The sequence below is a fragment of the Nerophis ophidion genome, linkage group LG08, assembly GCF_033978795.1.
Source record: "Nerophis ophidion isolate RoL-2023_Sa linkage group LG08, RoL_Noph_v1.0, whole genome shotgun sequence".
In the NCBI taxonomy this organism is placed as follows: Eukaryota; Metazoa; Chordata; class Actinopteri; order Syngnathiformes; family Syngnathidae; genus Nerophis; species Nerophis ophidion.
The window spans coordinates 30,930,302-30,949,216 of record NC_084618.1 but is presented as its reverse complement, the minus strand read 5'-3'; the positions used below and the strand labels follow the sequence as shown (position 1 = coordinate 30,949,216).

The window sequence follows — 18,915 nt, the reverse complement described above, 5'->3', positions numbered from 1 at the left end:
CTATTGTTACACGACAATAACAGTCTCTATTGTTACAACACAACAACAATTCCTATTGGTACACAACAATAACAGTTCCGATTGTTACACAACAAAAACAGTTATTGTTGTCACACAACAAAAACAGTTCCTTTTGTCACACGACAATATCAGTTCCTATTGTCACACAACAATAACAGTTCCTATTGTTACATGACAACAGTTCCAATTGACAGTTCCAATTGTCATGCAACAAAAACAGTTCCTATTGTCAAATGACAATAACATTTCCTATTGTTACACAACAACAACAGTTCCTATTGTTACACAACAATAACATTCCCTATTGCTACACAATAGCACTGTTCCTATTGTTACCCAACAAAAACTGTTCCTATTGTTACAGGACAACAGTTCCTATTGTCACACAACGACAGTTCCTATGTTTAAAATACAAAAACAGTTCTTATCGTTACTACAACAACAGTTCCTATTACCACACAACAAAAGCAATTCCTATTGTTACATGACAATAACAGTACCTAAGGTTATAAGAAAATAACAGTTCCTGTTGTTACAAAGTAACAACAATTCCTATTGGTACAAGACAAAAACAACAGGTCCTATTGTCACACGACAATAACAGGTCCTATTTTCACATTAAAATAACAGTTCTTACTGTTACATGACAATAACAGTTTCTATTTTAACATGACAACAAAAGTTCCTGTTGTTACACAACAATAACAGTCCCTATTCTTATAACACAATAATATTCTTATTGTTGTCTTATTATTGTTATTACACATCAATAACATTTCGTTTTGTTACACGGCAACAACAGTTCCTATTGTTACGCGACAATGACAGTTCCTATTGTTACGCGACAATGACAGTTCCTATTGTAACGCGACAATGACAATTCCTATTGTTACACGACGATGACAATTCCAATTGTTACGCAACAATGACAGTTTCTATTGTTACACAACAATAACAGTTCAAATTGTTACACAACAACAGTTCCTATTGTTAAATAACAAAAACTGTTCTTATTGTTAAATAAAAACAACAGTTCCTATTGTTACACAACAAAACTGTTCTAATTGTCACACAACAAAAACAGTTCCTAATGTCACACAACAAAAACAGCTCCTGTTGTCACAAGAAAAAACACTCCTTTTTGATACACGACAACAAAAGTTCCTATTGTTACACAACAATAACACCCCATATTGTTGTAAAACAATAACAGTTCATATTGTAACAAAGCAATAACAATTCCTATTGTTACACAACAACAACAGTTCCGATGGTTACAAAGCAATAACAGTTCCTATTGTTACACAACAACAACTCATATTGTTACACAACAAAACCAGTTTCTATTGTCACACAACAGTTTCTATATTTAAATGACAAAAACAGTTCCTATCGTTACACGACAACAACTGTTCCAATTGCCACACGGCAACAACAGTTCCTATTGTTTTATGACAAAAACAGTTCCTATAGTTACAAGACAATAACAGTTCTTATTTAGATAACATCAACAGTTCTTACTGTTACACAACAATAACAGTTCCAATTGTTAGATAGCATCAACAGTTGTTAGTGTTACACTACAGTAAGAGTTTATATCGTTAGAAAACAACAACTGTTCCTATTGTTACATGACAACAACAGTTCGTATTGTTACAAGACAACAACAGTTCGTATTGTTACAAGACAACAACAGTTCCTATTGTTACACAACAACAACAGTTCCTATTGTCACATGAGAACAGTTCCCATTGTTACACGACAACAACAGTTCCTATTGTTACACAACAACAACAGTTTGTATTGTTACACGACAACAACAGTTCGTATTGTCACACAACAACAACAGTTAGTATTGTTACACGACAACAAGAGTTCCTATTGTCACACAACAACAACAGTTCCTATCGTTACACGACAACAGTTCCTCTCGTTACACGACAACAGTTCCTATCGTTACACGACAATAACAGTTCATATTGTTACACAACAACAGAAGTTCTATCGTTACGCGACAACACTTCCAATCGTTAGATGACAACAACAGTTCCTATTGTTACACAGCATTAACAGTTCTTATTGTTACACTACAGTAAGAGTTTATATAGTTAGACAACAATAGTTCCTATTGTTACATCACAACAACAGTTCTTATTGCTACAAGACAACAACAGATCCTATTGTTACACGACAGCAATAGTTTTTATTGTTACACGACAACAAAATGTCCTATTGTCACACGAGAACTGTTCCTATTGTTACGCGACAACAACAATTTCTATTGTTACACGACAACAACAGTTACAGGACTGAAAAATACCTAGGAGGAGATACCATAAAAGACCACTCTCTAAGATAAATGCTGTAAATTATCTGCACTTGTTTGTACTACATTCTATTGTATTGATTGTCACACCATATTTTATTTTATAAGTATATTTTTAATGGTAATTAAAAATAACAACAATGGGTTTAGTGCGTCTGCCTCACAATACGAAGTTCCTGCAGTCCTGGGTTCAAATCCAGGCTCGGGATCTTTCTGTGTGGAGTTTGCATGTTCGCCCCGTGAATGCGTGGGTTCCCTCCGGGTACTCCGGCTTCCTCCCACTTCCAAAGACATGCACCTGGGGATAGGTTGTTGGCCCTGCGATGAGGTGGCGACTTGTCCAGGGTGTACCCTGCCTTCCGCCTGATTGTAGCTGAGATAGGCGCCAGCGCCCCCCGCGACCCCGAAAGGGAATAAGCGGTAGAAAATGGATGGATGGAAGGGTTTTAATGATTTGCAGGGCTAAGCAGGCACTACGCCTGACGTTGGAGATCCAAGTGTGGAGTTACAACTGAAGTTGAGGTACTACGGCATGTACAGTAGCATCAAAGCACTACTGAGTGAAGATGAGTATGCTGTTAGCTTCTGGCACCAGAAATGCTTTCGATTTATTGACTTTCAACACATGCGTGATGGACACTTGCAATACAAATACAAAAGAATAGAAGGGCCATGGAGGTTGTTATTGTCAAACCTTAAAACAAAACCTTGTTCAAGCGCAGCATGGCAAAATATTCATCACAAATAAATCCTCACATTCAAGGCAGAACAACAAGTTTGCAGACGCTTATGAATGGAATCATGTATAGAAAATACAGGTTTCTTATGCTTCCTGCTTTGAAACACCGAGTGAATAATGCTCATGTGCATTTCTATCATGGCTTATAAAATAAAGGTTTACAAGGAGGCAGTTCACTGTTGGCCCTTGCAATGACAAATGGCACTAAACCTATTCAACTAGGACGATAAATCAAAACTGAGTATTGGAACAGCGAGTGTTTATGTTGTTGAAGGTGAGAACAAGTCTTGCATGCGTTTGAAGCAACAAGGATCCTTCCGGTCTTTCTATTGATTTTGTGGCTGTTCAATAGAGACTTGAGATGCTGCAAGGTTTCTCAGCAAGCTCATAAAACTGTCCGAGTGTTGGAGACGCTTAAAGGTTATTTGTGACTGACCGCACTCAACACATCAACTTCTCCTATTTGAGCTGTTTCAATCAGGGCTGCACGACTATTCCACATCAAAGTTTTGATTAGTGTGTTTTTTCACTGCGGTTGACTGACAGACATGGCAAACCTCACCTCATTTTTCCAACTGGGAATAAAAATGCACTTCAAGATGTTCAATATTATTTTAAGTTACATTGTTGCTCACAAAAATGGGAGTCCATTTTATTTTGGGTTATTTAGGATATTAAAGTTATTTACCTATTTAGGGACGGTGTGGCGCAGTGGGAGAGTGGCCGTGCGCAACCCGAGGGTCACTGGTTCAAATCCCACCTAGAACCAACCTCGTCACGTCCGTTGTGTCCTGAGCAAGACACTTCACCCTTGCTCCTGATGGGTGCTGGTTGGCGCCTTGCATGGCAGCTCCCTCCATCAGTGTGTGAATGTGTGTGTGAATGGGTAAATGTGGAAGTAGTGTCAAAGCGCGTTGAGTACCTTGAAGGTAGAAAAGCGCTATACAAGTACAACCCATTTATCATTTATTTATTTACCTTCCAATGACAGTACAATGATAAACCTTTCTACAGAAATGAGAAATAAACGTGTTTATCATTTTAAATGATTACTTGCATCATTATTATATATTGTGATGACATCATAAACACTGTTTATAGATTATTTTTTCAGTCTGGCACAGCAGGATTTGATTCCCTGTCGGTGTACTGTGTTACTGATGATAACCTTTGTTACTTTGGTCCCAGCTCTCTACAGGTCATTCACCAGGTCCCCTTGTGTGGTTCTGGGATTTTTGCTCACCGTTCTCATGATCGTTTTGGCCCCACGGGATGAGATCTTGCGTGGAGCCCCAGATCGAGGGAGATTATCAGTGGTCTTGTATGTCTTCCATTTTCTCATAATTGCTCCCACAGTTGATTTTTTCACACCAAGCTGCTCGCCTATTGTACATTCACTCTTCCCAGTCTGGTGCAGGTCTACATTTATTTTCCTGGTGTCCTTCGACAGCTCTTTGGTCTTGGCCATAATGGAGTTTGGAGTCTGACTGTTTAAGGCTGTGGACAGGTGTCTTTTATACAGATAACGAGTTCAAACAAGTTCCATTAATACAGGTAACGAGTGGAGGACCGAAGAGCTTCTTAAAGAAGAAGTTACAGGTCTGTGAGAGCCAGAAATCTTCCTTGTTTGAAGTGACCAAATACTTATTTGCCACCCTAATTTAAAAATAAATTATTTAAAATTCCTACAATGTGAATTCCTGAATTTTTTTCACATTCTGTCTCTCACAGTTCAAGTGTACCTATGATAAAAATTACAGACCTCTGTCATCATTTTAAGTGGGAGAACTTGCACAATCACTGGCTGACTAAATACTTTTTTGCCCCACTGTGTGTGTATACAGTATATATATATATATATATATATATATATATATATATATATATACACATACATACATACATGTGTGTGTATAAACATATATGTGTATATACATATATATATTAGGGCTGGGTGACATGGCCTTTTTTTAACATCTCGATATTTTTAGGCAATGTCACGATACACGATATATATATCTTGATATTTTGCCTCAGCCTTGAATTAACACTTGATGCAAAAAAATCACAGTAGTATGATGATTCAGTGGCGAGGTGGGGCGTGCCGGGATCGACGCCGCAAACATTATCAGGTGCGTGGATCGCCCAGCCGGGAACAATCAAATAATCTTCTCGCCCTGAATAAAAGGGCAGCAGCCGTGAACGTGAAAAAGAGGAGAGAGACGGAGAGAAGAGAACGCCTAGCGAGAAGCAGATGCTGAGCGAGAGACGGAGAGCGCGAGGAAGACGACATCGCAAGAAGCTGAGAAGTTGGAGCTGAAGAGCGAGCAGCAGACGGAAAGGTTGAAAAACAACACGGCAAGAGACGCATTATTTGATATAAGGAAGTCTAAACCTGCTCGCCATTATGTCCTTCCTTGATGGTCCTTGGAACCCGCACGAGGACGGCAGAAAACTGTCACATTTGGCGCACAACCGGGAAATACCACCAGAGGCGGGGGAGGAAGATCCCCTGTGGGCTATCATAGGCACACTCGCCGGCCTCACGGCAAGCAGCCGTCAGCAATGCCGGCTCTTGCAAACATTGGCGGACCAAATGGAGAAGAAGTAAATGAGGAAAAAGTAGAGAAGGAGAAAAGGATACAGAAGAAGAATAAAAGGATACAGAATATATATATATTAGGGGTGTAAAGTACGTGTATTTGTATTGAACTGTTTCTGTTCGGTTCGGAGGTGTACCGAACGAGTTTCCACACAGACACATTAAGTAGCGTACCGCACGTTGTGTAAACAATACACACCGAAGCCACACACGGCATGCTAGCAGCGACCGGGCTACGATATACTGACCATACCTCCTCTTTTCACTGGGTATTTCCTCTTTTGTGGAGCTTTCCGGGGGGAGTTTCGTAAATGCCTCAAATGTCCGGCATTTTAAGTTAGGGTTGCGTGTATTTTCAATGTACGTTCAGGGTTAGGAAGGTGTTAAAAAGAAAACAAATTGTGCACACCGCAGCATTTGTGAGGGAGGGGCAGAGACAGAGAGAGCGAGAGAGTTATGATATATGCGCATGCGTCGCAAGGCTCTGCTTTTTACCCATAGATTTATCAGACTATTTTTTATTATCTATAGCAGGGGTGTCAAAAGTGTGCCCGGAAGCCATTTACGGCCCACAGCAAATGTTTTAAAGCAGTCGTTCTCAACCTTTTTTCAGTGATGTACCCTCTGTGAACTTTTTTTTTATTCAAGTACCCCCTAATCAGAGCAAAGCATTTTTGGTTGCAAAAAAAGAGATAAGAAGTGAAATACAGCACTTTGTCATCAGTTTCTGGTATATTACCGTAAATTGTAAAACAGTGCAAATATTGCTCATTTGTATTGGTCTTTCTTGAACTATTTGGAAAAAAATACATAAAAATAACTAAAAAGTTGTTGAAAAATATAGAAGTTATTCAATTATAAATAAAGATTTCTACACATAAACGTAATCATCAACTTAAAGTACCTTCTTTGGGGATTGTAATAGAAATCCATCTGGATTCATGAACTTAATTCTAAAAATTTCTTCACAAAAAAATAAATCTTCAACATCAATATTTATGGAACATGTCCACAAAAAATCTAGCAGTCAACACTGAATATTGCATTGTTGCATTTCTTTTGAGAGTTTATAGTCTTACATTCATATTTTGTTGAAGTATTATTCAATAAATATATTTATAAAGGATTTTTTAATTGTTGCTAATTTTAGAATATTCTAAAAAAAATCTCACGTACCCTTCGGCATACCTTCAAGTACCCCCAGGGGTACGTGTACCCCTATTTGGGGAACACTGTTTTAAAGACCCACGGCACATTCTAAAAATATTATTAAAATAAACAAAAACATAAACAAAAGTTTGAGTTTGAGTTAATTTTGAAAATGTAAGCATACAACATGATACATCACAATTTCCAGTTTCTCTTTTCAACATGTTCGAAAAGGAGTAGGAAGAAGCAGAGCTAATTTAATCCTACCCCCTATCTTTTACATAAGAGTTGCTAAAACTTTTGTTCACTTCCTGTTCTCAATGTATTCACAATATACTCCATAAGTAATCACAATAAAAATTAATAAATAAATAATTGGTGAAGTAAGTTTTATTCCATACGATGAGATAAGTAAGATTATTTTGAGAATGAAAGAATGAATGGGTGAATAAAATCTGAATGTTTATCATGGTTGTTATTGTTTGTACTTTGTAAACACTTCCAGTTTGAAGAGTTTCTTGAAGTGGATCGTATTAGTACATTGTTTGATTGCTTTGCTTAATCCATTCCATAATTTAATTCCACATACAGATACACTGAAGGTCTTAAGTGTTGTACGTGTGTACAAATGTTTTGAATTACATTTTTCTCTAAGTTTATATATCTCCCCTTTTGTTGAGAAGAATTGTTGTATATTCTTGGGAAGCAGGCTATAGTTTGCTTTGTGTATAATTTTAGCTGTTTGCAATTTCACTATGTCGTGGAATTTCAGTGTCTTTGATTCAATAAATAAAGGGTTTGTATGTTCTCTATATCCAACATTATATATTATTCTAACTGATCTTTTTTGTAACACTGTTAGTGAATGAAGTGTACTTTTGTAATTATTTCCCCATATTTCTACACAGTAACTCAGATATGGTAACACTAGTGAGCAGTAGATAATATAAAGTCATTTTTGGTCTAGAACATATTTGGCTTTATTCATTATTGATGTGTTTCTTGCTACTTTATGTTGTATATTTTTTACATGAGATTTCTAGTTCAATTTATCATCAACCTAGAAATTTGGTTTCATTTACTCTTTCAATTTCTTTTCCGTCTATTTGTATTTGACTTTCTCTTCTACTGTTAGCAAATAGCATTATTTTAGTTTTACTGAGATTCAATGATAGTCTGTTTTTGTCAAACCATTTTTTTAATTTGTTCATTTCTTCTGTTATTATTTGTATTATCTTCTGTGTGTTCTCTCATGAACAAAACGCTGTTGTATCATCTGCAAATAATACTAACTTTAAATCTCTTGTAACTTTAAAAATGTCATTTATATAGAGATTGAATAGTTTAGGTCCTAGTATTGATCCCTGAGGTACACCACAGGATATATTTAGCATTGTAGAAGTGTGTTCGCCGAGCTTCACGTATTGTTTCCTGTTCGTTAGATAACTTCTTATCCAGTTTAAGACTAACCTTCTGATGCCATATCGTTCTAGTTTTTTGATTAAAATATTGTGATTAATTGTGTCAAATGCTTTAGTTGGATCCATAAACACCGCTGTCGCACATTTTTTACTATCTATTGCATTGGTAATTTCTTCTGTAATTTCAATTAAAGCCATTGAAGTTGAAACATTAGCTCTGTATCCATATTGGTTCTCTTCGAGTATTCTATTTTTATTAATGAAACTCTCTATTCTGTTATTGAACTGTTTTTTAATGATTTTAGAAAATTGTGGAAGTAAAGAAACAGGTCTATAATTTGTAAATAGATGTTTATCTCCAGTCTTATAAATTGGTGCAACTTAAGCTATTTTCATTTTGTTTGGAAATGTACCTGTTTGAAATGATAGGTTACTAATATACATTATACAGAGTGAAATAAAAAAGCTTAAAGGATAAATGTAATTTCGAAAAAGTTGCAACGTTGACTAATAAAACAAAACTGTTTTTTTTTCTTTCAAACTGTCTTTGCTCAAAACACAATATTGATTCAAAATCAATGTTATTATGAATAATGGACCCATCCAAGGTTCCCATTACTTCACATCAAATATTCCACTAAGAAAAATATTTTTGGTGGAAGATTTTGCAAATTTAGTAAATAAATAACCAAAAAATGTATATTTTGTTGTTATCTTACTGTACCGAAAATGAACAGAACCGTGAACTCTGAACTAAGGTACGTACCGAACCGAAAAATGTGTGTACCATTGTACCCCTAATATATATAGATATATATATATATATATATATATATATATATATTTATTTATTTATTTATTTATTTTTGACGTTTTTTCCGGCTTTTCTGGCAAATCAAATAGTTGATGTAGTTGCCCATATTGGCTGTTAAGATTTACTTTACAAAAGAGAAGTGTAGGATACTTCTCTTGTTGCCTAATTTGTATTTGACTTTATTAAATGTATTTATATTATCATTTCGTGCTCAATTAAAGTCTTAACAAAATGCTACGCTTCGTACTGCCTCTGTCAGTAGTCTCTGCAGCACCCAGCATTGTCCCACCCACACAACCATCTTATTGGTTACACGCGCAGCGTTAACAGCCAATCAGCAGTGCTTCTTCAGAGCGCATGTAACAATTAATCAGCAGTGCGTATTCAGAGCGCATGTAAAAGCCAATCAGCAGTGCGTATTCAGAGAGCATCTAACAGCCAATCAGTAGTGCGTATTCAGAGCGCATGTAACAGCCAATCAGTGGCGCGTATTCAGAGCGGCGACAGCCAATCAGCAGTGAGTATTCAGAGCAGTAACAGCCAGTCAGCAGTGAGTATTCAGAGCGCAATGAGTCAGTGCTCACGGCAGAGGCAGGCAGAGAGAAGAGACCGTGCGGGTTAGCAGAAACGTGTTTAGCAGGTAAGCATAATGCAGCGTACTCTCCCCAAATCATAATAAACACCTCCCAAAGAACGACTAGTAACTTCACTATGAGCCCGTTGACGTTCTAGAAATGTAAGCGGCAGCTGAGTTCGCTTGAGGTGAAGAGTAATTAGCTTTTAGTGTAAAACATTAGCTCATTTTGCGGTGTGTGCGCATGCGTGCGTGCGTGCGTGTGTGTGTTACGGACAGCAAAGCCCCGTCTGTCTGAGAGAAAGACAAGCATTATTGACCTACAGTTAACAACTAAGTTATTTCACTTTACCTTTTTCTGTGTTGAACCAGCAAAAAAGGACATTATGTTAAATGAAGACTTTCTGTCCCTGATAGTTGATATGATAATGTAACTGCATCATAAAGTCTACATGAACTCCATAGTGATAAAAAGTCTCTCCTATTGCTATTGTACTATTTTTTTCAGCTATAGTTACATTAATCAATAGTAATCAAGAAGCCTAGTTTTGAATGGCAGGGTCCCTGCTATGACATGTTGATAAAAATATAACATTTAGCATGTCAGCATGTGGCCCCACTTTTAACTATTTTTTCAAACGCTTATTGCAAACGCTTCTCTCTGAGCTGCCACCTTATTGTGGTAGAGGAGTTTGCGTGTCCCAATGATCCTAGGAGCGATGTTGTCCTGGGGATTCCATGCCCCCTGGTAGGGTCTCCCAAAACAAACAGGTCCTAGGTGAGGGATCAAACAAAGAGCAGCTCGAAGACCTCAATGAAGAAAATAAATAAAGAACCCAGATTTCCCTCGTCTGGACGCGGGTCGCCGGGGCCCCCTCTGGAGCAAGGCCAGAGGTGGGGCACGATAGCCAGCGCCTGGTGGCCGGGCCTGTTCCCATGGGGCCCGGCCGGAAACAGCCCGAAGAGGCAACGTGGGTCCCCCCTCCAATGGGCTCAACTCCCATAGCAGGGGCCATAGAGGTTGGGTGCAACATGAGCTGAGCGGCAGCAGAAGGCAGAGCACTTGGCGGTCCGATCCTCGGCTACATAAGCTAGCTCTTGGGATGTCGAACGTCAGCTCACTGGGGAGGGGGGGAGCCTGAGCTAGTGCGCGAGGTGAGAAGTTCTGGCTGGTTATAGTCGGAATCACTTCGACGCACAAGAAGGGCTATGGAACCACTTCTCCTGAGAGGGGGTGGACTCTCTTCCACTCTGGCGTTGCCAGTAGTGAGAGGCGACGGGCTGGGGTGGCAATTCTTGTTGCTCCCCGGCTCAAAGCCTGCACGTTGGAGTTCTACTCAATGGACGAGAGGGTAGCTTCCCTTCGCCTTCGGGTGGAGGGTACGGATCCTGACTGTTGTTTGTGCTAATGCACCAAACAGCAGTTCAGAGTACCCACCCTTTTTGGACACACTCGAGAGAGTACTGGAAAGTGCTCCTCCAGGTGATTCCCTTGTCCTACTGGGGGCCTTCAACACTCATGATGGCAACGACAGTGAAACCTGGAGAGGCGTGATTGGGAAGAATGGCCGTCCAGATCTGAACCCGAGTGGTGTTTTGTTATTAGACTTTTGTGCACGTCACAGATTGTCCATAACAAACACCGTGTTCAAACATAAGGGTGTCCATATGTGCACTTGGCACCAAAACACCCTAGGCCGCAGTTCCATGATCGACTTTGTAGTTGTGTCATCTGAGTTGCGGCCATGTTTTGGACACTCGGGTAAAGAGAGGGGCAGAGCTTTCTACCGATCACCACCTGGTGGTGAGTTGGCTGCGATGGTGGGGGAGGATGCCGGACAGACCTGGCAGACCCAAACGCATTGTGCAGCGAAGGTCTAGCAGAGTCTCCTGTCAGAGAGAGTTTCAATTCCCACCTACGGAAGAACTTTGAACATGTCACGAGGGAGGTGCTGGACATTGAGTCCGAGTGGACCATGTTCCGCACCTCTATGGTCGAGGCGGCTGATTGGAGCTGTGGCCGCAAAGTAGTTGGTGCGTGTCGTGGCGGTAATCCTAGAACCCGTTGGTGGACACGGGCGGTGAGCGATGCCGTCAAGCTGAAGAAAAAGTCCTATCAGGTTCCTTTGGCTCGTGGGACTCCGGAGGCAGCGGACAGGTACCGACAAGCCAAGCGGTGTGCGGCTGAAGCGGTCGCAAAGGCAAAAATTTGGACATGGGAAGAGTTCGGAGAAGCCATAGAAAACGACTTCCGGACGTCTTCGAAACGATTCTGGACCACCATCTGCCAGTGCACTGTCAACACCGTGTATGGTGCGGATGGTGTTCTGCTGACTTCGACTGCGGATGTTGTGGATCAGTGGAGGGAATACTTCGAAGACCTCCTCAATCCCACCAACACTTTTCCCTATGAGGAAGCGGTGCCTTGGGAATCTGTGGTGGGCTTTCCTATTTTTAGGGCTGAGGTTGCTGATGTAGTTAAAAAGCTCCACAGTGGCAAGGCCACGGGGTTAGATGAGACCCGTCCAGAGTTCCTTAAGGCTCTGGATGCTGTGGGGCTGTCTTGGTTGACAAGACTGTGCAGCATCGCGTGGACATCGGGGCGGTGCGTCTGGATTGGCAGACCTCCCTTAGAGATAGGGTGAGAAGCTCTGCCATCCGGGGTGAGCTCAAAGTAAAGCCGCTGCTGCTCCACATCGTGAGGAGTCAGGTGAGGTGGTTCAGGCATCTGGTCAGGATGCCGCCCAAACGCCTCTCTCGGGAGGTGTTTCGGGCACGTCCGACCGGTAGGAGGCCACGAGGAAGACCCAGGACACGTTGGAAAGACTATGTCTTCCGGGTGGCCTGGGAACGCCTCGGGATCCCCCGGAAAGAGAAGGACGAAGTGGTTGGGGAGAGGAAAGTCTGGGCTTCCCTGCTTAGGCTGCTGCTCCCGCGAACCGACCTCGGATAAGCGGATGAAGATGGATGGATGATTGCAAACGCTTATTTACAATAAGTCTTTAATTTGACTTGGTCATTATTTTGTCTTAGTAAGTCAATATTTACTAGGTCAAAATAATGACACTTAGTATCTGAGGTAACCCGGACTGTTTTGTGGGGTTTTTTTACTTCACGGAAAAAATATAAAGATATACATATTACGTATATTGCCATTCTGCAAACGGAGCGGAAAACACAACCAAAAGTTGTAGGTTTCTTCACGCGACAAAGCGGCCTATTTCACCACAGTCTGTAGCCCCTCACCCGTCTGTCGGCCTGTCATGGCCGATGCCAGGCACCACCTTAACTAACAAATATTCTGGGGGAACCAATATATATATATATAAATGATAAATGGGTTGTACTTGTACAGCGCTTTTCTACCTTCAAGGTACTCAAAGCGCTTTGACACTACTTCCACATTTACCCATTCACACACACATTCATACAATGATGGAGGGAGCTGCCATGCAAGGCGCCAACCAGCACCCATCAGGAGCAAGGGTGAAGTGTCTTGCTCAGGACACAACGGACGTGACGAGGTTGGTACTAGGTGGGATTTGAACCAGGGACCCTCGGGTTGCGCACGGCCGCTCTCCCACTGCGCCACGCTGTATGTATATATATATATATATATATATATATATATATATATATATATACCCACACATATAAATACATATATGCACGCACACACACACACACATATATATATATAACCGCCCTGAGATTGGTAGGTCGTGAGTTCAAACCACGGCCGAGTTATACCAAAGACTACAAAAATGACACCCATTACGTCCTTGGTTGGCACCCAGCATCAAAGATTGGAATTGGGGGTTAAATCACCAAAAATGATTCCCGGGCACGACCACCACTTTTGCTCAGTGCTCCCATCACCTCCCTCATCAGGGTGAAGGGTCAAATGCAGAGGATAATCTCACCTCACCTATTGTGTGTGTGAAAATCGTTGGTACTTTAACTTCTACTTTAACATTATATATAACTACCGTATTTCCTTGAATTGCCGCCGGGGCGCTGATTAATTTAAAACCTCTTCTCACTCCGGCGCTTACCAAAGGCATGCAGTAAATTCAGTGTGATGTAAGGATACCATCATGAAAAGTACATTTAATAAAAAAAAACTTTATTATGGTCTTATCTTTACTTATAAATGAAGTCCATGCGCAGCTCCTTCTGATCAAAAGCATTGATGACTTGTTTATAGAAGTCTTCCTTATCTTTCTTCATTTTTAAAAGTCTCTCTGTCTCGATGGAGATCTTCCTTTATTACCTCCTGCTTCGATTGAAAGTCTAGTTTAGAAAACTGTTTTATTTTACATATGTAATCCTCCATGTTAAAAGTGCAAGCGAGAGGGAAAAAACAATCAATGCTCACTCTTGCTGCTTGTTGTCACTTCTTCTGCAGCCGAGTAGTCGCAAGAAAGATCACTTGCGCCCTCTACCACCAGGAGGCGGGAGTCATTTAATGACTCATATTTGACACACGCAGCTACGGTATATTAATAAAACATAGTTGCTTACTGTTCTTTTCAGCATATTCAACAGCTTGGACCTTAAATCCTACTGAATTACTCTTAACCTTCTTCCCTTTATGCGATTTCAAATTATTGAAATCAGCCTCCTCCATTTTGAAAACGATGATGGGTGGAGTGTCACTCGTGACGTGACGAGTTTGATCCGGCAGAAATTCTAGTCATATGCTAATTATTTGGCGAAACGAGTTTGACCCGGTGGAAATTCTAGACATGGGCTAATAAAAATAATATTTTGCGAAACGAGTTTGACCCGGCATTAATCCTGAGACAGCGGTAATGCTTAGCATACGCTAATTATTTTGCGAAATGAGTTTTGACCCGGCAGACGCATACTGCAGTTTATACCCGACGGCAATTCAAGGAAATACGGTATATACACTTACACACACATATATATATATATATATATATATATATATATATATATATATATATATATACATACATACACATTTCTTTGTCCATGTAAAAGTGCTTTCGAAAAACTAAAGACTGCATATAAACAACATGTGAAAAAAAAAGAAAGTGTTTCATTACCTGGATCTCTCTTGCGTGGTAGATGAGGATCAGTCCCAGGAGGATGATGGTAGAAAGGCTTATCAGGCATTTTAGCGCTAATGAATACAGGGACTCCTGGAAGAAAGCGACAACACTAAAGCCAAACACAAGCTTGTGGCACATCATACACAACAATAATAGCACACTACTGTGTTAGACAGGTGATTGAAGCACACAAGCTTGTGGCACATCATCATACACGACAATAATAACACACTATTGTGTTAGACAGGTGAGTGAAGCACACAAGGTTATGGCACATCATAAACAACAATAATAACACACTATTGTGTTTAGACAGGTGAGTGAAGCACACAAGGTTGTGGCAAGTCATACACGACAATATTGTGTTAGACAGGTGACTGAAGCATGCAAGGTTGTGGCACGTCATACGTTACAATATTAGCACACTGTTGTGTTGGAAAGGTGAGTGAAGCACACAAGCTTGTGGAACGTCATACACGACAATAATAAGACACTTTTGTGTTAGACAAGTGAGTGAAGCACACAAGCTTGTGGCACGTCAGACACAAAAATAATAACATAGTATTGTGTTAAACAGGTGAGTGGAGCACCAAAAGTATTGGCACGTCATACATCACAATAATAGCTCACTATTGACTTAGACAGGAGAGTAAAGCAAACAAGGTTGTGGGATCATTGGAGGACAGCGCCGTTGTTATCTACAGTAAAGCATGACTGTAGGAAATGGTACTACTTGAATGTGTGTGTACAAAAGAGTTTTTTTCGGGGACATGAACTATTACTAAAGTGTGTGTACAAAAGATGTACTTTCGGGGACATGAACAAGTACTACATAAGTGTGTGTACAAAAGAGGTACTTTCGGGTACATGATGTAAGAACTAGTATTACTTGAATGTGTGTGTAAAAAAGAGATACTTTCGGGGACATGAAATAGTACTACTTAAATATGTGTGTGTACAAAAAAGGGACTTTCGGGTACATGACAAAGTGCTACTTAAATGTGTGTTTACAAAAGAGGTACTTTGAGGGACATCAAATAATACTACTTAAGTGTGTGTACAAAAGAGGTACTTTCGGGTAAATAACGTAAAAACTAGTACAGCTTTAATGTTAAGCACAAAAGAAGAACTTTCGAGGACATGAAATAGTACTACTTCAATGTCCATCCATCCATCCATGTTCTTCCGCTTAGCCGGAGGTCGGGTCACGGGGGCAGCAGCCTAAGCAGAAAAGCACAGACATCCTTCTCCCTAGCCACTTCGCCCAGCTCCTCCCGGGGGATCCCAAGGCGTTCCCAGGCCAGCTGGGAGACAGTCTTTCCAACGTGTCCTGGGTCTTCCCTGTGGCCTCCTGCCAATCGGACGTGCCCTAAACACCTCCCTGGGGAGGTGTTCGGGTGGCATCCTGACCTGATGCCCGAACCACCTCATCTGGCTCCTCTCAATATGGAGGAGCAGCGGCTTTACTCTTGAGTTCATCTAAGGAAGAGACCCGCCACCTGGCGGAGGAAACACATTTCGGCCGCTTGTATCCGGGATCTTGTCCTTTCGGTCATAACCCAAAACTCCTGATCCATATGTGAGGATGGGAATGTAGATTGAACGGTAAATTGAGAGCTTTGCCTTCCGGCTCAGCTCCTTCTTCACCACAACGGATCGATACAGCGTCCGCATTACTGAAGACGCCGCACCAATCACAATTGTCGATCTCACTCTTCCCTCAGTCGTAAACAAAACTCCGAAGTACTTGAACTCCTCCACTTGGGGCAAGATCTCCTCCCCAACCTGGAGATGGCACTCCACACTTTCCCCGGCAAGAACCATGGACTCGGACTTGGAGGTGCTGATTCTCATCCTAGTCGCTTCACACTCGGCTGCGAACCGATCCAATGAGAGGTAAAAATCCTGGCCAGTTGAAGCAATCAGGACCACATCATCTGCAAAAAGCAGAGACCTAATCCTGTAGCCACCAAACCAGATACCTTCAACGTCCCTACTGCGCCTAGAAATTCGACAAAGGGCAGCCTTGGCGAAGTCCAACCCTCACTGGAAATGGGTCCGACTTACTGCCGGCAATGTGGACGAAGCTCTGACACTGATCGAACAGGGAGCGGACCGCCACAATCAGACAGTCCGATACCCCATACTGTCTGAGCACTCCCCACAGGACTTCCTAGGGGACACGGTCAAATGCCTTCTCCCAGTCCACAAAGTACACGTAGACTGGTTGGGCAAACTCCCATGCACCCTCAAGGACCCTGCCGAGAGTATAGCGCTGGTCTACCTTTCCACGACCAGGACGAAAACCACACTGTTCCTCCTGGATCCGAGGTTCGACTATCCGGCGTAGCCTTCTCTCCAGTACACCTGAATTGACCTTACCGGGAAGGCTGAGGCTAATTGAATGTGTGTGTAAAAAATAGGTGCTTTCGAGGACAGAACTAGTACAACTTAAGTGTGTTGACAAAAGAGGTACTTTCGGGTACAATATTTAAGAACTAGTACTACTTGAATGTGTGTGTACAAAAGAGGTACTTTCAGGGACATTGAATAATACTACTTGAATATGTATGTGTACAAAGAGGTACTTTCGGGGACATGAGCTAGTACTACTTGAATGTGTGTGTACAAAAAAGGTACTCTCGGGGACATGAAATAATATTAGTTGAATATGTGTGTGTACAAAAGAGGTACTTTCAGGGACATGAACTAGTACTAATTGAATGTGTGTGTACAAAAGAGATACTTTCAAGGACATGAAATAGTACGACTTCAATGTGTGTCTACAAAAGAGGAACTTTCAGGGACATTAAATAGCACTACCTGTATATGTGTATGTACAAAAGAGGTACTTTTGGGGACATGAACTAGTACTACTTGAATATGTGTGTACAAAAGAGGTACTTTCGGGCACATGAAATGGTACTACTTGAATATATGTGTGTACAAAAGAGGTACTCTTGGGGACATTAATTGGTACTATTTGAATGTGTGTGTACTCTCGGGGACATGGACTAGTACTACTTGTATTTGTGTGTACTCTAGGGGACATGAACTAGTACTACTTGAATGTGTGTGTACTCTTGGGGACATGAACTAGTACTACTTGAATGTGTGTGTAGTCTTGGGGACATGAACTAGTACTACTTGAATGTGTGTGTAGTCTTGGGGACATGAACTAGTACTGCTTGAATGTGTGTGTAATCCCGGGACATGAACTTGTACTACTTGAATGTGTGTGTAATTTCAGGGACATGAGCACTACTTGAATGTGTGTGTACTTACACGTAGGCTAAATACACTCACCTTTCCGTAGGCCCCCCATGACAATTCCGTCTCTACGACCATAACTACGATGCCAAACATGCCAAAGATCAAAGCGTAGTCGCTGAGCCGCTTCCGCTTCTCAAACAGGGCCCTCCTGTGGCCGAGCTTCTCGCCAATGTTCTGGTTCTTCTTCTTGCCCGACTTCCCGCCACCGCCATGGCCGCAGCCCCCGCCTCCGTCGCCGGACGCGTACTGCATGCGCGCAGCCGCGTGGTTCTCCGGCTTGGAAGCCGCCAAATTGTCCGACGCGTCCCCGGCCGAGAGAGGCTGCAGGGGCTGCGACTCGGAATCGAACTCGTGCACGTTCCTGCGGGACGAGCTCAGGTGGCTGAGCGGCCGCATGACGCCGCCGTTGAATCTGCAGCTGCTCATGCTGGCCTCATGGTGGGATGATGACGACGAAGGTGCCCAGAGGAAAAGGCATGGCGAGTCTCCCCAGATGTCCTCAAAGTTACCGCGGTGCACGTCGGTGACGTCCCGCGGACGACGAGGCAGTCGCCGACATGACAGGTGCGGTTGGTGCAGGTGCGTCTCGACCCAGTTGGGATCCGCGGACTCGGATGCTTCGTGTTGGACTAATAATGCTACCGCAGCTGCCCCGTACTTCCCATGTCTTCTTCTTCCTCCTCCTCCTCCTCCTCCTCTTCTTTTCCTTCTTCTTCTTCTTGTTTTTCTTTTTCTTCCTCTACTTCTTCTTCTCCTTCCTCTTACTGTCCTTTCGTCGTCTTCCTTTTTCTCTTCCTGTTCTTCTTCTTCTTTATTTAAGCAGCAGCAGTCCAGCGGCACAAAACGATGGAACAGAACCTCGTCGGCTCTCGTAGAATTAACAATCTTCTTTAACAAGGTTGAGGACCCAAACAC

The 18,915-nt window shown here is 41.7% G+C and overlaps 1 protein-coding gene across 3 annotated transcripts in view; it reads right to left on the bottom strand.

Annotated features, from left to right (window-relative positions):
* The window catches only part of kcnn2 (potassium calcium-activated channel subfamily N member 2), a 150,322-nt gene extending 131,463 nt beyond the window's left edge, over window positions 1-18,859 (bottom strand). The window contains exons 1-2 of one of the 3 annotated variants that reach the window (XM_061908289.1): window positions 18,034-18,859; window positions 14,722-14,817 (exon numbers count right to left, since the gene is read on the bottom strand). In XM_061908289.1, the coding sequence (XP_061764273.1) occupies window positions 14,722-14,817; window positions 18,034-18,426 (489 nt within the window). In that variant the 5' untranslated portion in view covers window positions 18,427-18,859. The remainder of the gene's footprint in view (window positions 1-14,721; window positions 14,818-18,033) is intronic. The other 2 variants (XM_061908288.1, XM_061908290.1) reach the window with 2 other exon arrangements.
* Between the last annotated feature and the right edge of the window lie 56 nt (window positions 18,860-18,915).